General features: G+C 43.0%; 1 protein-coding gene across 14 annotated transcripts in view; it reads left to right on the top strand.

Annotated features, from left to right (window-relative positions):
* nrxn3a (neurexin 3a) overlaps window positions 1-22,588 on the top strand; it is a 427,764-nt gene that overhangs the window by 10,225 nt on the left and 394,951 nt on the right. For all 14 annotated transcript variants that reach the window (XR_005037682.1, XR_005037684.1, XR_005037683.1 and 11 more), the window contains exons 2-5: window positions 4,311-5,579; window positions 13,642-13,662; window positions 14,079-14,108; window positions 14,626-14,637. Coding sequence is in view for 11 of the 14 variants with exons in the window: in XM_036954492.1 (XP_036810387.1) it covers window positions 4,874-5,579; window positions 13,642-13,662; window positions 14,079-14,108; window positions 14,626-14,637 (769 nt within the window). In the remaining 3 variants the exon portion in view is untranslated. The remainder of the gene's footprint in view (window positions 1-4,310; window positions 5,580-13,641; window positions 13,663-14,078; window positions 14,109-14,625; window positions 14,638-22,588) is intronic.

Raw genomic sequence — 22,588 nt, forward strand, 5'->3', positions numbered from 1 at the left:
TTTATGGCAACTAGTGGCGACCAGGCACAACTTCGATGTGAAGTCGTTTTTCAAAAGGTTGCCGGGATGTCACTTGTTCTAGTTATATCAAGTAAACTCCTAACAACCTAACCATTACAAAAAGTATATTCCATCAAATAAGCCATTCCATTTTTTTGTTAACCAAATTTCGACACTCTCGTTGACCTCCGTACAAAAACTCCTTGCTTGGTGAGTAAGAAATAATTAGAATCGTCGCCAGGGGGCAGATGGAAGCGGTGTTTGTAGGCTACAATAACTTAGACTTCAGGTCCACTGGGGTTAGTTCAAGTAGCCTGTGTAAGCTACTTGCAGGTTAAAGCGCGTCTCGTGTGAATTCTTATGGGGATTAAATGGACCCTATTTGTAGGGGTTAGATGTCATTTTTGTTAAGGAAAATCCATATTTATTACATCAACTGTTTTATTATATGTTCAAGGCCACCAATAGGTGACATACATTCATGGTTATCGCAGTGCCTGTGTGGTCCAGCCAGTACAACCGCTGACAACGGCACACGTGCAAGACCAGGCATGGGTTTGAATCTGGTCTACTACTGCCCTTTGAGTTTTCGGAGAAACTAGTATTTTACTTGTATTACTCAAGTAATTTCTGAAGAAAGTAACTGACTTTTTACTCCGTTACATTTGACCAAATCACCTCAGTTACCTAGATTTATCTTATCTAGATTTATCAACGAACGCAATTGCATTTTCTCAATGGCAATTTGAAAGCACAGAGATACCATGACGAGATCCTGAGGCTCATTGACGTGCCATTCACCCGCTGTCATGTTTCAGCATGATAATGCACGGCCCCATGTCGCAAGGATCTGTACCCAATTCCTGGAAGCTGATAATGTCCCAGTTCTTTCATGGCATGCATACTCACCAGACATGTCACCAATTGAGCATGTTGGGAATGCTCTGGATTGACGTGAACAACAGTGTGTTCCAGTTCGCGCCAATATCCAGCAACTTCGCACAGCCATTTAAGAGGAGTGGGACAACATGCCACAGACCACAATCAACAGCCTGATCAACTCACGCTGCATGAGTCAAATAGTGGTCACACCAGATACTGACTGGTTTTCTGATCCACACCCCTACCTTTTTTTTAAGGTATCTGTGTGATCAGCAGATGGATATCTGTATCTATAGATTAGGGCGTAATGCATTTATTTCAATTGACTGATTTCCTTATATGAACTTTAACTCAGTAAAATCTTTGAAATTGTTGTATGTTGCGTTTTTATATTTGTTCAGTATAATATGCATTCAACATCACATGTACTTGAAATGATATTGTGAAAAACGTTTTCATTAATGCTATTGAAATTGTAAAAATAATCCAATGTCTCGAGTACCATATACCTTTTTATGACATTGTTCACATTGATATTAAGTCAACATTGAATGAACGTAGTTGAAATTGTACAGCCCAATTGTTTGACGTCAGTCTTCATTGGTGAGTACCTGTGCTGGGGGACATCTGCAAGATAGTGCTGGCAGGCTTTAATATTCAATTCACGTCAAATCTGTTACACTAAGTTGTTGTCCTTTTTGTTTGCTGTCACAGTTTGCCATACGTTGTAAAAAAAATAACCAAACTAAATGTGTAACTAGTACTGAAGTAGTTTTCTTACTGGATACTTTGTTACTCTTACTCATGTACTTAAGGCTAATTTAACTTGAGTAAATTACAATCCAAGTAACAGTACTTTAACTTAAATACAGGTTTTCAGTACTCTACCCACCTCTGCAAATTATACATAGCCTAACTATAAAACGTTGGCGATCATCGACTCTGGAGGAAAGTTGATTGTTTATCAAATCAACTCATCAATTTAGCCAGGGCAACACAAACAGTAGATTATTGGTTTTCACACCTATTATTATGTGATTATTGATAGGTTAATAATATTGGTTAATCATATTGGAATATAATCAAATAACAAGGGGCCTATTGCGATGATGGCACTAGATTACCGCCAATTGTTGTCTCGTTAAACCATCAATATGCGCAGAATTCACCTGCACAGCTGATCTCCATTGGAACCATTACTGGTCACCTATACTGCTCCCTAAAAGATTATGTTGTGCTTCCTTAGTCAGAGATCTGTATATAATGACAAGATGCTCATGTCTCCGCCCTAACAATGGGAGTCGACCCACAGGCAGGAAGGTTGCCGCATATTAAGGCCATTGAGCTTATTTTGGCAAGAGTGAGTCCAATCACTTCACCTCTGTCTCAGTCCTGCTTGCAACCAAAGTCATTCAATATTTTTTTAAACCTTTATTTAACTTGTCAAGTCAGTTAAGAACATATTCTTATTTTCAATGATGGCCTAGGAACAGTGGGTTAACTGCCTTGTTCAGGGGCAGAACGACAGATTTTTACCTTGTCAGCTCAGGGATTCGATCTTGCAACCTTTCGGTTACTAGTCCATCGCTCTAACCTGCCGCCCCATATGTTCGCCCTCTGGTTGGCATTGTCATCGGAACAACATAGTCCTTTTGAACAGACTAAGGGCGATTTATCTATTTAACACGCATTCTGTACAATATAAATAAATAATCCCCTAATTTACCATTGCAAATCTACTGTGGCAATTCACCTGACACTTTGTATGAATGGAAACTAATGTTGTGTCAGTATTTTTAGTATTTTATTTGTTCACTATTTATGTTATCCAAAAGTGTCTGGTATGGTCATTTATTATTAATGTTATATAATAATCATATGAATAGATTACATTTTTATAGCACTTTTCAATATAGTAATAATCTCAAAGACGGCCTTAAAACAACAAAACAAAACATTTGTTTGCCTATTGACAGTTCTGGGTGGAAAATCTTCCACGGTCATACACAGAGGCAGGTGCAAGTTCAACAGGTCACGCCGTTGTGTCCGATCCGCTCTCCATGCGTACCTTCCTCACCTGTGCAGTCCACATCTCGTCCGACTGAGCCCGGCTGAAGGGTTGAGCAGGGGGTAAATGATGGCCAAATCACGTCACCTCTTGCCCTCCTCTGTTGTAGACTCCTTGGTAAACTTCCTCTGAAACAAACTTGTAGCACCCACCTGGGTGAAGCCATGCAGCCTCTAAGCTTATCAAGATCAAGAGTTTAAATAATCCTGGACTGTCCATATTTGAAATGTGTAACTACATCAAGTCATTTGGGAGACTGTGTTATTTGTGCCAAAAGGGCTTGGGGCGGAATCATCAAACCCACGCGGACACCATAGGCCTATGTGCACACTGAAGGAAGCGACCCTAACCGCTAGCCCACCCCGGGCCATGATTGAAATCAATTTTGACAGTTCATTCGTAAACCTTACAATACACTCAACCTTTGTATGTCGTAGATTAGTGGAGACCAGTATCTATCTTGTGTTGTTAAGCTTTATAAAATGATGGTTGTTGATGTGTATGGCTGCATTTCAGATATTTCTGTACATTTGAATGTTGCAGTCATGGAACCTAGGCCTATATCGTTTGAGAGAGAGCGTGCGAGAGAGAATATTATTTGAAGATAGCAGCCCTAATCCCAATGACTCGATTGCCCCCCACATGAAGAGAAAATGAACTGCTTAATCTTAGCCATTCCCGAGGCTCATTTGAATTTCCTGATGCATCAGGAAAATGATCTGCTACAAAAAAGTGTTTAAGTTCAAATTCGACATCTGTAATGCATAGTGCATTTAATGTCTAAAAAACAGTGATACTTGTTTATAATCAAACCAAAACCGAACCGAACTCAAAAAGCACTAATCACTAGGCTTTACATTAGAGGCCTTACATTAGAGGCTTTACATTAGAGGCTTTACATTAGAGGCTTTACATTAGAGGCTTTACATTAGAGGCTTTACATTAGAGGCTTTACATTAGAGGCTTTACATTTGAGGCTTTACATTTGAGGCTTTACATTAGAGGCTTTACATTAGAGGCTTTACATTAGAGGCTTTACATTAGAGATTTGCAATTTTTTTCATGTTTTTTTGGTCGATTCTCAAACATTTTGAATGAAGAACCGTTTGGGAGTCAAATAAACAGCTTTTTTTACATGAACATAGCTACATGATCCTGCTCACCAAAAAGACTCGGAATGACCATGGACAAATGTGAAATCAATAAAGATGGGTCCTCTTGCTGAAATAGTAGTGAGAGGAAAAAAGGCCTGTTGTAAAATATCAATCTGTGTCTGAAAACCACCGTTTTTTTTCCAGATGGTCTGAATATCAATGTTGTGTGTGCTGTGTGTAAATCCTATGCTTCCTGTTTCTGACAGTGATGGAACTGAGGAGATCCAGAGGCTCCCCTGTGAACTACAAATTCCAGCAGGCAACATGAAGAAGGACGTCCCGATCACCTTGACAACCAGAAGAGCAAGTCCAATCGGACCTTACGCCATGATTACCCATAGCAATCTCTTTGGACTTTAAAGGATTACAAAGGTCAAACTTTCCTTCTCAACAGAAGGAGAAACTAGTTTAGACTCTTCTCCCCATTTCCTCTCTCTCCCTCCTCCTTTCTTTAACTAGGAGGAAAGGCATCTGCAATTCTACCTACTGTCCATAGCTTGTCAGCGATTGGATAGTTTACTCATGTGCATGGCCTACGACTGTTACTTAGCCTACCTACGACTGTTATCCCAACTACCACCCAACTCCCTGCTGATTTTGTATTAAATCTCTCAGCAGTGTCAAACATATCTGAGTACACTTTTGGATACAACTGTGGATACTCCCTCTAGAATTGGATACTTACTCTAAAACTTTTAAATCAAATCCAATGCTATCTAAGCTTTCAGGAATATAAACTCATTCGTCCTCTTCCTCCTCCTTGTTGACCATGGATGTGCTGGGCTTGTCTGCGAGGCTGCAGCTGCTGCTCTCGGCCTTCCTGGGTGTGTGTCTGAGCCTGGAGTTCACAGGGGCCCCCGGCCAGTGGGCCCGCTACCTCCGCTGGGACGCCAGCACGCGTAGCGACCTCAGCTTCCAGTTCAAGACAGACGTGTCCACGGCACTGCTGCTCTACTTCGACGACAGTGGCTACTGCGACTTCCTGCAGCTGATGGTCGTGGAGGGCAAGTTGCAGCTGCGCTTCAGCATCGACTGCGCCGAGACCGCCGTGGTGTCCGACAAGCGGGTCAACGACAGCAGCTGGCACTTTGCCACACTGAGCCGCTACGGCCTGCGGACGGTGCTGGGGCTGGACGGCCAGGTCAAGGCGGACGAGGTGCGGCCCACCGGAGGTAGCCGCCAGCACATGAAAATTGTTAGCGATCTGTTCCTGGGTGGCGTGCCGCTGGACATCCGTACGTCAGCGCTCACGCTGCCCACGGCACGTGATGCCCCACCCTTCAGAGGAACAATCTCAGATCTGAAGTACGGGAACACGGAACCGGTTCTCCTCAGCAGCTTGAGGGTTCGTCTGGAGTCGGAGGGCCGCTGTACCGAGAACCCGTGCGAGAACAGTGGGAGCTGCACCGTGGTGGATGGAGAACCCATGTGCGACTGCTCCAAAACAGAATACAAGGGCCGCTTCTGCAATGAAGGTAAGATCTTATACATTTTGTATTTCCTTTACTGTTCCTGAATGTCTACGTTTGTGCATAGCCTTATGTTCACTTTTAGCCACACAGATTTTATCCATTTAATTTCACCTTTTTGTCTTTCCTTCATCAGTCCTAATCCATAGATCATTTTCATGTTATTCCAGAGGCTTCACTGACCTCATTTTAAGCATTTTTGCTTTGTTGTTTACTAAGTCGTCTCTCTCAGACTCCGTGTATGTTGTCCCTATGTGTGTGTGCTAATCTAAGCGTGGTTAGCGACACGGTTAGCCACCAAGGTGCAGGTTAATGGGACCTCCCTGCAGGGACTGATAAGGACGCCTATAGAGAGAACGGGGGCCTCCTGAGCCCTTTTCTTTACCAATCATGCGATGACAGGTGTTAAAATCACATCCTTTTGTGTTGCAGAGCATTCTGGAACTGCTTTGATTCAATCACAACCTCCATCTCTCTCTTCTTCCTCCACAGCTGGTATTGGTTAGACCCCAAATTGATTTTTTATAAAAAAAAAACCTTTTGGTTAGGTTTTTTTATTCTTACGATTTCTTAGAAGGAGCGTAAGAAAGGCCTTTTTTATTTGTAAAGGGAGAGTGAACGTTATCTGCTTTATTGCAGAGGGTTTTGGGTAGAGGGTTTTCTTTCTTTCAATTGTGAGATACTGTATGCAATGTGGTCATGCACTTATAATATACTGAGGTAATGTCAGTTCACTTGCTGTTTCTTTCTGCTGAAATAAAATATACATTTTGATCTGTTTTAAACTAAATTGGAATTGAATCTGTCCTCTTACAACAATCCTGATATTGCAGCTATAGGATTTTCAGGATTTTCAGGATTTTTTTTGGGGGGGGGGTGTAATCAGAAAACAATGAACAACTCCAGCTTTTTCCCTTTCCTTTACATTCCTGTGAGAAAATCTAAAGTATAGAAGGATACTACTGTTTCTAGTATTCTCTTTTTTCTTCGCCTGCCACTGTAGTAGGTTAGGTTTACAGAGCATAAAGGCAATTTGCATCTGCTTTGGCATCAAGCCCAAACATTAACCAACAGAGAAAACGGCAGTGAATCTGAAATGTAAAGATTACGTTGTATTGATGTCAGGACATGTTTTTAAAAGGGAGTGGCCTCTTTTTCCTCTATCTTGTCTTGGATGAGCGTTAAGCTGCTTCGGTTGAATTGAAGCTATTCAGTCGACTGGGTGAGGAAGCATGACAGCGTGTGTGACAGCGTGTGTGTGTCAAGCCCTGGCGACTGGTTCTCTCTCACTGTGAACACATCCTCACCAAAGGGAGCAAGAAAAGAAAATGGCTGACCTATATGTAATCGACAATGTTAAAAACCCCAGGAGCATGTCTGAGTTTTGCGTCTCTATCAGAAAGGCCCATAGAGCTATCGCTAGCTAGAGACGCTATAGACGCACTCTGATAGGGGGCTGAGTCAGGGGTTGGACCTGTGTTTGTGTGCGTGTGTGTCGACCAGCCCTGTAATGTGTCGGGCCGTGAACAAGGAGTTCAGACAATCCTAAAATAAATAACGCTGTTTACTGGGGTGGAGCTGTATTTGTATGGACGGCACGCCAATGTACTGCCGCTTAAAATATACAGCCGCTGGATCGTCAAAATACGGAATCTACACTCTACATAAATACAGTCTACACACACACTCACCCACTTTCTTACACTTAACAGCTTTGTGGTAGGCCTACATAGGTGCACTGCTTTCACAATAAAATAAGTACATGTTAAATGGTTGTAATAAACGACTGGTAAGCTAGTAAAACCTGTCGCTAAAACCAAAGTTTTGTTCACTGTAGGCCTTTTTCCTCAAAAAAAAAAAAAAGGAGCTAACGTGTGGACAGACCTGCTGTGTGTGATGTACTGTACACACAGTCTGGTGACTGCCGTAGGCACAGCAACAGACACCTGACACTTCCCCAGGCGGGGCAGATGGCTCAAATGACCATTGCCATGGCCGCAGCGTATGTTCCGCTCTGCAACAGCCGTACTGTAGTCTGTCTGCTTGTAACATGGTTTGCTGAAGCACCTAGCCTACACTAGTACAGTAATCTGGGATTATCATCCTAGTAATAATAATAATAATAAGAGTTTGGCAACACCAACACTCAATCTGTCATCTAATTTGGATGGTGTTGTGTGGGATGGTGTATTTGTGTTTGTGTGTGTTTGCCAGCTGTTTACTGCTTAGTTTGTTCCTAATTTTAACTGAATTCAGGCAATAATCAGATAGTGGCAGAGTTTTGCATCTTTCTGAAATAATAAATACTATACTGTATGAAGGATAGCTCTCAGCCATCCCTTTAAGTTTTTTACTGTAGGCCTAAAGAGTAAAGTATAGCTCTATCTCTTCCCTTTAAGAATCCTACGGTATAAAAAATAGCCCTTCACCTCAGGTATTGACTTTTCCAATTGAGGGAAATGATGAGGCTATTTACTTAATTTGAAGAGTGATAAGTAAATAGATACACGTTTGTTAAAGCCCTGCTGAGCTGCAGTAGTGAGAACATCAATCTGTTTTCAGATGTTTGGCTTTCCCACAAGGCATTTGTTTAAAGGTAGAGGCTTATGTTAAAGCAACTGCCAGGTTATAGTTCAATAAATAATGAAAAGTAAACAGATATTTTCGTAGTATACACTAGACCTGTTCACTAGACAGATGTGTGTGTGTGTGTGTGTGTGTGTGTGTGTGTGTGTGTGTGTGTGTGTGTGTGTGTGTGTGTGTGTGTGTGTGTGTGTGTGTGTGTGTGTGTGTGTGTGTGTGTGTGTGTGTATGCATATACAGTGTGTGTGTGTTCACTGATGGAAAAAAACAAAGCAATACAGTGTAAATAATCTGTCAGCGTAAAAGTAGGTCAGATTTTTTTTAAATGAAGAAAAGCTAAATGAAGAGGGAGACACACACACACAGACCACATTATCACACCGTCCACATACCCTTCTTCTTACTAATCTGGCTAATTCCTCAATTCCCCCGTGTCCTCTCTTGGGACTGAGCCATTTAAAAGCCACTGCCAGGAGGTCACATTGTGGGCTTCAACACTCTATTGATACGAGACAATACTAGAGGACCCCATCTGAAGAGGAGATTTAAAGGAGATTACATTGAACATGCACACACGCACAAATACAAATGCGCACACACACACACACACACACACACACACACACCGTTTGAACAGCTTGTCTTATGTTCAGGCAGATGGAATTTGCTCGGTGACTAAATTAATACCTAATACATATCTAATAACTGTCTGGTAAAATCGCTTGAATTTAACTTTTACATCTCTAATACATATCTAATAACTGGCTAGTGAAATCGTTTAAATTAATGTTTAATAGATCTCTGATTGCTGCCCACTGAAAGCCTTTAATGGCGACCAACTCAATTAGACTGGTGTTCATTTCCTTCCCTAATCACTGCCTGTGGTCGGGCTAATCAGGAGACTTACACTGGGGCACATTGGTGGGAAAGAACCAAGGCTTCCATTTAATCTTAATAGTTTTGTAAGTATTATATTTTTTAAGGTTTCAATTAGGAAACAATGTAAAAAGATAGATCAGCGATGGCAAAAGTACACGAATAGTCCCTTGGTTTCTATTTTGCCCTCGACATGCTAAAGTGAAACCATGTTCCTGCTGCTGTTGTCTCTGCTCATACCCCAGTTCTGTTTTATTGGTCCTGGCTTGAGTCTGGATTTAGTGCCAGGGTACCAACCCGATGCCCAAGCTTTAAAACCCTACCTGGGTGAGGGTTCTCTGGGCCCATGAGTAGGGATTTTTTTAAACAATATGACAACAGTCAAAATCATTTAAAACAAGGACCATGTTCGTTTTAGTTTGAATTGATTCGGTGCGATTTGGTTTGATACGATTCGATGCACTCATTTTTGTTGCTTAAACACTGATTTTCAATTCTAAATTCAAATCTGCTGCTGATGGAGCTCATGAGCTGGGCCTCTCTGAGCTGGGCCTCTCTGAGCTGGGCCTCTCTGAGCTGGGCCTCTCTGAGCTGGGCCTCTCTGAGCTGGGCCTCTCTGTGCTGGGTCTCTCTGAGCTGGGCCTCTCTGAGCTGGGCCTCTCTGAGCTGGGCCTCTCTGAGCTGGGCCTCTCTCTCTGTGTGTGTGTGTGTGTGTGTGTGTGTGTGTGTGTGTGTGTAAAAATTAGGGACATCTATGGTGTATGTACTATGTAGGCGCCTGAGCTGAGCCATAAGGGAGACTAGGCATCTACTGCCCCACTATCAGGGTTTTTTTGTCCCCCACATTGGATCTGAAATGACCATCACCCACTAATTAACTTGTCATTTTTGCTGATTAATTGTTTGAGCTAGTAATGTATCACTATTTATTGTTTACAAATGAGCTATTGCATAGCCAATTAATATATAGCACAACTTTGGATTTCACCCTCATTTCCAAATCAAATGGTTTTGACTGTTCGGAAGTTTTCACGGACTGATCTCCTCTCTCTTCGGCCATGCAGTGCGCCTTGCAAAAGGGATTACTTTCCTCGTTATGAAATGATCAACTTGACCATATCCACTGTGTCACACCTGCTCCCGCTCCACCTGCGGCCCATCATTACGCACACCTGTCACCATCGTTACGCGCATCAGCGCTTCATTGGACTCACCTGGACTCCATCAGTTATGGATTGCCTCCCCTATATCTGTCTATTCCTCAGTTTCATCCCCATGTCAGCATTAATGCTGTTTTGTTTCCCCTTTCCAGACGCTGTCCTTGTTTTGTTTCATGCCGGTTATTTATTAAATACTCACTCCCTATACTTGCTTCTCGTCTCCCATCGTCTGTCCTCACACACTGATTGTTTAAAGCAAAACTATCAAAACAATTGCTGATGGTGAAACTGAACATAAAAAACATGTATATTGTAAGCCCCGTTCAGCAGGTATAGCCAGATGAAAGTTGTCTCCTGTAGCTTACTTTTATTCCAGTAAAACACTGTGTTCAGCAGCGTATAGATAACAATAACCTAGCAATTTACATAGGATGTCACTTAACTAATAAAGCGTAAGATCATGCAAGCCACTGTAGTACTTGATGTGGAAGATCAGGAACAGGCCGCCTACCTCGAGTTGGTTACCATGCGAAGCTGAACACAATCCCAGTTTGACTAGGCTACAGATTATTGCCTGGGGTTGTTCTGCATGCAAAATAACTTGTAGATCTATGACTATCAACGCAGTTACATGCAGTTCGACACTGAATGTGAGGACGCACCAGTTGTCACAAAAGATTAGAGGTATTTTCCCGAAGGTACTGTAGAATGCAATATGAGCAAAAACTGCGATTTTGCAAAAATTTGAAGCGATTTTCTGACCGCCGCGTGCTACATTTGGATGGCTTTTGGAATCATTAAACAAACGTCTTTCCCGTCATTTTCTGTCATGCCCAGGCCGTGGTGCCACACACTACAATATTTTCAGTCGGTCGTGAGGATTCTCAATATGACGCTGTCTCGCAAAATGATGCGGTTAGATTGCTAACGTAGTTAGAACGAGCTGTCTGCGGCTCAAAACAGCCACAGTCAGATATTCACACTCTTCAGTCAGACATTCACACATGCCATGCAGAGTGGCCAATACATTTTGAATGGAATAACATTCTTGTCAACTTCAGAGGTCCATTTGACGCTTGCTCAAGAGCCCCACACACATTCTGGGTGATGGGTCACCATCTCATTGGCTTCTCTGGTGAGCTCTCATTGGCTATTGCTGATCACCGTTCTCCAACCTCGTCATCGCACATCTCACACTACAAAAGCATTGCAGATTGTGTGTCAATAAAATCAAACATGCTTGAAAATATCCGGACGTCTGGGATGGCTCCAAGACAGGATTTGTAGCCCTCAGATTGCATCTCTGACCCGCTCATGTTAAACGAGCATCGGTGACGGCCGCGCGCCTCGAGTAGGCAACAACTTGGGGATTCTGTTTGTTTTGTTTTGTTTTTGATCTCAAAAACCTGTCTGGGACAGCTAAATCGAGGCCAACATCGTGTAGCGTACGTATGCCTGGCTTAAGTCAAAGGTTTGTCACGACATGCACAGACGTGTTTAAACTAAAAAAAACTCTCTGAACGTTAAGCCTTCCTCAGGAAGAGGTCTTCTAATAGGGAACCCTCTGTTTGGTGCGTTTGTGTTTGCAGTGAGAGAGAACCAAAGGGCTGGGACAAAGAGTATGGACACAGCCTCCCCTCTACTACTGCTCTAATCGCTTACATCATAAATTCACAACCTGCTTACAGGGAACTGGGGCTTCTACCAGCTTGGATTTATGTCCCAGCTGAGTTTGTGTATGTGTCTTTGTGTGTGTGTGTGTGTGTGTGTGTGTGTGTGTGTGTTTACCTGTTTGTGTGACTGAAGCTGAATGAAGATATCATGCTTCCTCAATGTTTTTCAGAATGTGTTTTTGGGGATCAAGTGGTGTTCAGATGAGATGATGACAATGATGTTCTCTTACAACAATATATTCACTTCAATGTAATATATTTGACTGTGCTATACTCTCACTATATACCGTGCCTACGGAAAGTATTCAGACCCCTTGACCATGTCCACATTTTGTTACGTTACAGCCTTTTTCTAAAATGAATAAAATAGTTTTTTTCTTCATCACTCTGCACCCATAATGACAAAGCAAAAACAGGATTATAGAACATGTTGCTAATATCTAAAAAATGGCAGCTACCTTTGGCAGCTACAACAGTCTTCTTGGTTATGATGCTACAAGCTTAGGTACATCCGTATTTGGGGAGTTTCTCCCATTCATCTCTGCAGATCCTCTCAAGCTCTGTCAGGTTGGATGGGGAGCGTTGCTCCACAGCTATTTTCAGGTCTCTCCACAGATGTTCGATTGCGTTCAAGTCCGGGCTCTGGCTGGGCCACTCATTGAAACTCCTGCATTGTCTTAGCTGTGTGCTTAGGGTCATTGTCCTGTTGGAAGGCGAACCTTCGCCCCAGTCTGAGGTTCCTGAGTGGTCTGGAGCAGGTTTTTGTAAAGGATCCCTCTGTACGTTGCTCCGTTCATATTTGCCTCGATCCTGACTAGTCTCCCAGTCCCTGCCACTGAAAAACATCCCCACAGCATGATGCTGCCACTACCATGCTTCACCATAAGGATGGTGCCAGGTTTCCTCTAGAAGTGACGCTTGGCATTCAGACCAAAGAGTTCAATCTTGGTTTCAACAGACCAGAGAATCTAGTTTCTTATGGTCTGAGAGTCCTTTAGGTGCCTTTTGGCAAACTCCAAGCGGGCTGTCATGTGCCTTTTATTGAGGAGTGCTTTCCGTCTGGCCACTCTACCAAAAATGCCTAATTGGTGGAGTGCTGCAGAGATGGTTGTCCTTCTTGAAGGCCCTCCCATTTCCACAGAGGAACTGTCAGACTGACCATTGGGTTCTTGGTCACCTCTCTGACCAAGGCCCTTCTCCCCCGATTGCTCAGTTAGGCCGGGCGGCCAGCTCAAGGAAGAGTCTTTGTGGTTCCAAACTTCTTCCATTGAAGAATCGTGTTGGCCATTGTGTTCTTGGGAAACTTTAATGCTGCAGAAATGTTTTGGTACCTTTCCCCCAATCGTGTCTCGGAGCTCGACAGACAATTCCTTTGACCTCATGGCTAGGTTTTTGCTCTGACATGCACTGCCAACTATGGGACCTTATATAGACAGGTGTGTTCCTTTCCAAATCATGTCCAATCAATTGAATTTACCACAGGTGGACTCCAATCAAGTTGTAGAAACATCTCAAGGATGATCAATGGAAACAGGATGCACCTGTTTAGAATAAGGCTGTAACGTAATGAAGTGTGGAAAAAGTCAAGGGGTCTGAATACTTTCCGAAGGCACTGTACATGCACAGTGTAGTGTCTGTGTATGGTGTCAGGTGTGTTAGGTTTGCATGATAGGTTCCATGCAAATGCAAAAAGAGTGTTTCTAATTGTGGAACTCGTTCCCTCTCTCTTTTCCTTTTTGTCATTTTGCTTCTAATTTTCTGCCACGGTGAATCCAGAGGTCAACAATAATATTCCAGGTAAGTGTTCTGAGGAAAACCATCTCATCTTAGAAATAACGCAAAATAATTTAGGCTCATTGGACACTTGTTATCCATGATAGAAATAAAAACATACAAAACATTTTTGGGATGGAAACTGTATTTACGTTTTTTTGGGTCAGTCATGTCTTCATAACCAAAATGTTCCTACAAAGATGTCACCCCTGCTACTTCTTTAGTTCAACTACTCTAGTCCTACTACGGAAGCTTTCCCTTAGCTGTGGGAAGCTTGTTTGTCTGTGAGTCTGATGCCATGCTTTCCTTCACGGGAAAATATGGGACATCGCAATACTGTACCGACAAAGTATTGGAATATAGGTTCTGAAGTGCTCTCTCTTTCTCTCTCTCTATCTCCTTTTTCCCCCTTCCTTCTGTCATTCGTTCCTTCCCTCAAGGATTTTCACATATGATGATGGCGGAGCAAGGTATGCCTCTCTTCTTTCTAATCGCCATCATTTCCGTGTGGTTGTGTGCTGTGTGGTTGTGTGCCGTGTGCATGTTTGTTGTGATGTTTTGAAGATTTTCTCTTCCGATGACAAATGCACTTTTTCCTCAATATGTGGTGTTAATAACAGTGTTACAGTAGTACATAAAAAAACAGTAGATTAAGTATTTTTGCAATCTAAGAAATGTGTGTTTTTGCATGCACTGACTAACATAGGCTTACGGTATTGCCTGATGTGTGTGTGTGTGTGTTTGGTGTGTGAAGGACTGAGTTTGAAGCGTCGTGTAGTCTGACAATACTACAGTGCCAATGTGCTACTGTGTATTGATATGAATGACACGCAGATATTAATATACACATATTAATTTGTGTTCTCCACTCATCAAGCACTCTCCCGTGTCAAACTTATTCACTGTTGGTTTTTCTCTCCTCCTCTTCCGCTGTGGACACACCACCTTCTGTCTTCTACGCCCTCTCTCCTCCTCGCCTCTCCCTAGCTAAAAGCAAAGGTACAGATCAGTCTTTCTCTTACCCTCGCTTTAAGAAACCCTGGGCTCGATTGAGTGAGTGTCATGTCAAATACCGTGTGCTCTTTCAAATGTGTTCCTCTGTGTGCAAAGACAAGGGTATTTACGCTATTGTCTAATTCCTTGATGTGTGTGATAACAGCGGGCTGGAGTGCAACATAAGACACTCCCCTGGTGTGACGTGTGTCTCTGTGTGTTGCTGTATTGTGTTTACCTCTCTCTGTTTAGCGTTTCCTGCCTAATGGCAGCTCACCAAGGGTGCTTGGATTAGGCAAATTAATTAAATTATCCTTAATTGAAGCAGGAAAACAGAGTGCTCACTGAGTCTGAGTGAGGGAGGGAGTGTGTGGCGCTGTCGTTAGGAATATATCGTAAGTGTACTAAGAGGAAATGGAATTCAGGAATGATCTGCTATAGATGTTTAGAGTACTGGATTATCGACGGAATGAGATTGGAGGAGAAAGTCTCTCAGTTTGATGACTATAGGCTGGGAGAGATTTGCAAGGATGTTCAGGAGTGATGTTTTCCACTCTCTCCCTCCATTGTCTGCGGTGGAGTCCATGGATTAGGACATGATAATCTGCTTTTCATATCTAAAGTACAATGTAATGTCGGACTGACATTTGAACTGTCTCCGTGATGACATGTCCTTGGGTGAATGATGCAATTACAAGATATGACGTGACGCTGCAATATCTTTCAAATGCACTCCTTTTGTGAGATAGAGAGGAAAGGGAGCGGAGGGAGAAACACTGTAGGTGAGGGGGAGAGAGTGTGAGATGGAGTGGGGGAAAGATGAATGAGGAGAGAGAGAGAGAGAAACACTGTAGGTGAGGGGGAGAGAGTGTGAGATGGAGTGGGGGAAAGATGAATGAGGAGAGAGAGAGAGGAATACTGTAGGTGAGGGGGAGAGAGTGTGAGATAGAGTGGGGGAAAGATGAATGAGGAGAGAGAGAGAAACACTGTAGGTGAGGGGGAGAGAGCGTGAGATGGAGTGGGGGAAAGATGAATGAGGAGAGAGAGAGAAACACTGTAGGTGAGGGGGAGAGAGTGTGAAATGGAGTGGGGGAAAGATGAATGAGGAGAGAGAGAGAAACACTGTAGGTGAGGGGGAGAGAGTGTGAGATGGAGTGGGGGAAAGATGAATGAGGAGAGAGAGAGAAACACTGTAGGTGAGGGGGAGAGAGTGTGAGATGGAGTGGGGGAAAGATGAATGAGGAGAGAGAGAGAAACACTGTAGGTGAGGGGGAGAGAGTGTGAGATGGAGTGGGGGAAAGATGAATGAGGAGAGAGAGAGAGAAACACTGTAGGTGAGGGGGAGAGAGCGTGAGATGGAGTGGGGGAAAGATGAATGAGGAGAGAGAAAGAAATACTGTAGGTGAGGGGGAGAGAGTGTGAGATGGAGTGGGGGAAAGATGAATGAGGAGAGAGAGAGAAACACTGTAGGTGAGGGGGAGAGAGTGTGAGATGGAGTGGGGGAAAGATGAATGAGGAGAGAGAGAGAAACACTGTAGGTGAGGGGGGGAGAGTGTGAGATGGAGTGGGGGAAAGATGAATGAGGAGAGAGAGAGAGAAACACTGTAGGTGAGGGGGAGAGAGTGTGAGATGGAGTGGGGGAAAGATGAATGAGGAGAGAGAGAGAGAGAAACACTGTAGGTGAGGGGGAGAGAGTGTGAGATGGAGTGGGGGAAAGATGAATGAGGAGAGAGAGAGAGAAACACTGTAGGTGAGGGGGAGAGAGTGTGAGATGGAGTGGGGGAAAGATGAATGAGGAGAGAGAGAGAGAAACACTGTAGGTGAGGGGGAGAGAGTGTGAGATGGAGTGGGGGAAAGATGAATGAGGAGAGAGAGAGAAACACTGTAGGTGAGGGGGAGAGAGTGTGAGATGGAGTGGGGGAAAGATGAATGAGGAGAGAGAGAGAAATACTGTAGGTGAGGGGGAGAGAGTGTGAGATGGAGTGGGGGAAAGATGAATGAGGAGAGAGAGAGAGAGAAACACTGTAGGTGAGGGGGAGAGAGTGTGAGATGGAGTGGGGTAAAGATGAATGAGGAGAGAGAGAGAAATACTGTAGGTGAGGGGGAGAGAGTGTGAGATGGAGTGGGGGAAAGATGAATGTGGACAGGGAGAGCGAGACTTTGATAGATGTGGTCGCTTTTAAGTTTGTCACTGGTTTGTACTTTGTTGACAGACACACACACACACAAAGAGAAGCCCATTGGGGCACATGCTGGCTGACTCTGACCAATGGGCCTTTTGGAAAAATGATATGAGCACACACCAGTAAGATGTGTGTAGCCTGAAAAAAGGTTTTGTAGTTTTCAAACCACCGCTAATGCTGACTCTGCTTATCACAATGACTGCTTTACAGTGAGATACTGATGATGTAGAGAAACGTGAAGCATTGGCTGCCTCCTCCGCTCTGACCGACTTTACTGTAATAACCCAGAGCTCCCTGGACATTAAGAAGGGATACAATTAGCATGAAAGCAGAGAAATGCCCAGCTGTCACAGTATCAGTTAAAAGGCAAAGTCACAGTCTTTAGTAAGGAAAACCAGACTGTAAAGTCAGTTTGGTAGTAGGCCAGGTGTGTTAGGGCTGGGTCAGAACCAAAGCCTGCACACACAGAGGCCCTCTAGGTGTAGGACAAGGATTGGCCGAACTACAGGGATATTGTGTGTGTGTGTGTTCCTACCTTACCTAAAATGAAATATAGAGCAATCCTCTTCTTTCCCCATTCCTAGCCCAAAATGTAACCCAGAGAGCTATACTGTAAACCCCTGTGTTGTATCAATATCCTCCTCTAGTGCTGAACTTGTTCCCTCTCTCCTTCCCTGCTCCTCCTGTCTGTCTCACTTCCTGCTTCCTATGTTTAATCCCTCCGGGAGACGGCAGACATTATTTCCCATCAGCCCCCCTGTCGGCTCCTGTTAAGCAGACAGGACCTCCATTACGGCTTTATTTGCATCCAGTCGCAGCTGCGTAGACAAGAAGACAGAGGGACTCACAGAGGAAGATGGAGAGGGGGGGGGGGGGGGGGGGGGGGGGGGTGTAATAGAAGAGTGTGTAGCCGTCGTGTGGAGTCACGCATATTGCCTTGCTCTCTCTATCTCATTGTTTCTTTATTCTCCTTTCGGTCTCTTTCCCTCCTCTCTCCTACTTTCCAGCTCTCTCTCCCTCTCCCCTCTCCTGACAGTGTTTCCCAACACTAGCAGGCTCTGATGTGGTGGGATTCATGGTGGTAATTCTCTAGAAGTCACTGTGGGCTAGCTGTTCTAACACTGCTGAGGGCAGGTAGTGCTTACATTCAGCTGGTTTCACGTAGAGGTTACACTTCTACCCTTCTCTCGATGGCATGCTACGGCTACTGTATGTCATAAGTACCGTTACACACTGTGGGACTTTTCCTGTGTGCCTCAGTTATTAAGAGCATGGCATTAGCATTGACAGGGTCGTGGGTTCGATTGCCACTTAGGCCAACAATGCAAAAAGGAATGGCGCTCAATGTTGCAATGAATAATAGATAAAAGCAATACCTTAGTTTATAGTATGATAAAGACTGTGCTAGCACTTATGGTCTGTATTTGGCCAAAGCAGAAGTTTTGTTGTTTTGGCCCAGACCTCTCCATCTCTTTCTGATATCATATGAAGCTTATAAACTTATAAACAAAGCAAAAATATCATATTTATCCCGTAAAGCCTCAAACAGCAGAGGTTGTGGCCCATGTTAATGTTTTTTAGTTTTTTTTTTATTATAAAAGGGGTCCAGTGAGTGCATGTGATATTCTACCAGCTCTCACGGTCTCATGTCAAAATTCTGTTTCTCAAACGTCAAATTTAGAAGTTGTTTCAAAAGTCAGATTTCAAAGTTAACTCCTATTTTTAAAGGTTAGGCATTAACTCTGAATGGTTAAGGTAAGGGTTAAGGTTTGGGATGAAACTTTCTATCACTGGATTCAAACTCGCAACCAGCGCTCTCTGTTTCCCCTAGTGGCCGGTTTCCACGTCATCTCCCGATGTCCTCAGACATGGATGGATGTTGAATAGTGACTTGTATCATGGGTGACCTGGCTGGTGATATTATAGCTCATTGGTTTCCAAATGATGGTGCCTTGCCTTAGACACCCCTTAATTAGCCTTTTAATTCATGATGTAGCAAAGGTTCTCATTTGCTATCGCTTACTTAACCAGATCAATGTATAATTTACGGTTTCATTCTCTATCATTGACATCTTTTGTAACTGTTATTAAGGTGATGTAAAGGCAATATTTCTGCACTGTGAAAATGGTGGTAACTCAAGGATATCAGTGGTGTCATTGAGTAATGGTAGACAGTTGTCTTTTCTATGGTTGACTGACTGATGCTGTAATGCAGCCATGAGAGGGTGAGAGATTGCAGACACCAGCTGGAGAGAGAGTGAGAGACAGAGACACACACAGAGTGAGGGTAGTAGAGAGACCCCAGAACAGTTTGGATTTCAAATGGTACACCCCTGAACTTCTCTCACACACACACACACACACACACACACACACACACACACACACACACACACACACACACACACACACACACACACACACACTGAGGCTTAGCTCGGTTGCCATGCCTCATGTTGGCAGCGGGCATATGCCGACAAACAGCCACGAAAACATAAGCGGGTTTAGAGGGGACACAGAGAATTGCAGGGACAGCCATTTACGCTCCTCTCTTTCCATGGCTCCAATTTGTCTTGTGTGTGTGTAGTTTGTGGGGTGAGGGGAGGAGAGAGATGGATCATCTCAGGGGACATAGATGAACTCACTAGCTGGATAATGAATTGCAGAAAAATTATGCAAATAGTATGCTAATTATCTAATCAGGTTTGATTGCATTAAGGAGGTGTCTACTCTTGCTAACCTTGAGGAGACATTGATAATCAAATGCTGATCAGCGCTGGGACTGAGAATGGCACTCTCTCTCTCACTCTCTCACACACACACACACACACACACACACACACACACACACACACACTAAAAGGGAGAAAAAAAACAGAAGAGTTAGTGATGTGAAAGGGTTAGTATGTGTGTGTCAGCATGTTTGTGTGTGTGCGTATGTGTGTATGCGTGTGTGTGTTAGGGGGGTTCTCAGGTCTTAGTAAAACAGGTGTGTGAGTATTACAGTGTCATAGGCCAGTGGAATATTTGTCAAAGAGTGCTCTATGTTTGAGCTGGACATACAGACTGGACCCAGGGGAAGGGAAAAGGTCAATCATCTCATATTGACTCCTTTAATATTAAGCTGGACTTATTTCTCAGGGACTTTACATGGGATTCTTTCCTTGATTCAGGGAGAGGAAGCTTTAACTTGTCACTCAGAACATAGTTTTGGGGATTACATGTTCCTTTCCCACCTTCCTCCTTTGCTAACTCTTTGATTCTTCAAATATTTGAATCTTTTCCACAGAGCGTTTGTCAGCTGTTCCTTTGCCCCCGTCTGGTGCCGTGTGTCTGTGTGTGTGTGTGTGTGTGTGTGTGTGTGTGTGTGTGTGTTGTCCCTCTGGAGGTTGTTTGATGCCGCTCTGCTGGTGTGTGTGAGACACTGATAATGAAATGGTTATCTTGGCGTTTGGACGGTAGGTAATTCCATTTGCTCCCATAATCCCTCAGTAGCTGTCTCTCTGTCAGCCGACCGACAGGCAGACAACACACCCCCTGGGCGGTGGTGGCCTCAGACGTGTGTGTGTGTGTGTGGGGGTATGTGTGTGTGTGTGTGTGTGTGTGTGTGTGTGTGTGTACCACCCTGTATCTCTTGGCCTCACTTTATACATTTGTTGATTTCTTCATTGATGAACTGAATCAATAAAAAATCCCCCAGGGTGTATTCTCTCATGTTGATTTTCCTGCACCATTTTGCTGATCTTTATATCCTAAAGCACAGAAAATGAAATCTAACTTAGAGGGGTGATCTGCAATTGCTACATCCATGTTTAGATTTTTAAATGAATGATTTACATTTGACATATACCCATTGATTCTTGTAGAATGTAACTCATGAGTTTAGTTCAACTGTCGTACCCCATCAGAACCAAAAAGTTGTGCTGAGCGATTAACCGAAATGTCGGTTATTTTTCGTTTTTGAAACAACTAGTTGACCGAGATCGGTTCAATTATTTGAATACCATTTCGTTTGTTTTTTCTTCTTCAGTGAGCTCAATGCGCAGATTGCGCTGCAGTTTCTCTATAGATAAATCAGATCATGCCGAACTGTGCGATGTAATAGGGAGTTTCCAACAGGCCAGTGTTCTACGTAGTTTAGCGCAGAAAACGTGATAATTAACTACAATGACCATAATCCATTGTGCGACTACGTGTCCGGTCTGTGTTTCGTTTACGATTGCTAAGAGACCAGAAAAATTTGCGATTTACATAGTGCAGTTGCTTCGCAAGGTATTTTTTAACCGAATATACATCATTTAAGTGATTGATAGACAGCTGGACGTCAGTACTCCTAAATTATGCCTTATTTACTTAGAACAACTACTAAAATAGTAATTTTGCCAGACAGCATAGGCAGTAGCTCTATAGAGATGAGATGATGACTTGAAATGAAATGAACGTCATCAAATAAAACAAACGTAATATACACAACAACTGAAATATTTTATTAAAGTAAAGTAATGTGAATCAATTCTGGGCCTAGTAAGTAGGCCTAATGGGCAGTCACTTCCATCATGGGACTTGTATTCATTGTTTTAGTCTGTATTCAAACCACATAATGCATACAGTGCATGTAATGTCCACAAAAAAAGTATCGAAATGAAATTGAAAATTTTGATGAAACATTTTTTTTTTTTTTAAATCGGACCGAAACCGAACCTACCTCAAAAAGCACGGATCGCTCAGCATTACCAAAAATATAAGCTTGTTTTACTCCACTGTACACAATGTAATTGTAAACAAACACTCAAGAGCCTCAAAAAAATGATGAAAACTATCATTTTTATATCATGGATGGTCAGTCCACGTATCTATAGCTACAGTGCCTTCAGAAAGTATTCACATTCCTGGACACACTCCACATTTTGTTGCGTTACATACATTATGTGGCAAAGAAAGAAACGTTATGTCCTGATAACAAAGCGTTATGGAACTTTATGTCCTGATAACTAACTGTTATGTTTGATGGCAAATCCAACACAACACATCGTCATATTTTCAAGCATGGTGGCAGTTGCGTCATGTTATTGGTATCGGCAAGGACTAGGGAGTTTTTTTTTATATTAAAAGAAACGGAATAGAGCTGAGCACAGGCAAAATTCTAGAGGTTCTGTCAAATCCACCTTTCAGCAGGACAGTGACCTAAAACACAAGGCCAAATATACACTGGAGGTGCTTACCAAGACGACATTGAATGCTCCTGAGTGGCCTAGTTACAGTTTTGACTTAAATCTGCTTGAAAATCTATGGCAACACTTGAAAATGGCTGTCTAGATAAGACCAACAACCAACCTGACAGAATTTTTAAATGAATAATGTGCAAATAGTGTACAATCCGGGTATGCAAAGCTCTTACAGACATATTCAGAAAGACTCACAGCTGTAATCACTGCCAAAGGTGATTTTAACATGTATTGACTCAGGGGTGTGAATACTAATGTAATCAAGATATGTTAGTGTTTTATTTTTCCTTTTTTGTGTGTGCAAATGTTTGAATTTTTCTTTGACTTTGACATTACAGAATATTTTGTGAAGATAATTAAATCAATTTTAATCCCATCTTTTAACACAACCAAATGTGCAAAAAGTCAAGGGGTGTGAACACTTTCTGAAGACATGTATGTGACCGTTTCTTGTATTGTTGGAACTGCAGATTGCCGCTTTAAAGTTGATCTGATGTTGGCCGAATCTCCGAGAACATCCACAAAGAAAAAAAGTAACACAACGAGACT

The sequence above is a fragment of the Oncorhynchus mykiss genome, chromosome 19, assembly GCF_013265735.2.
Source record: "Oncorhynchus mykiss isolate Arlee chromosome 19, USDA_OmykA_1.1, whole genome shotgun sequence".
Lineage (NCBI taxonomy): Eukaryota > Metazoa > Chordata > Actinopteri > Salmoniformes > Salmonidae > Oncorhynchus > Oncorhynchus mykiss.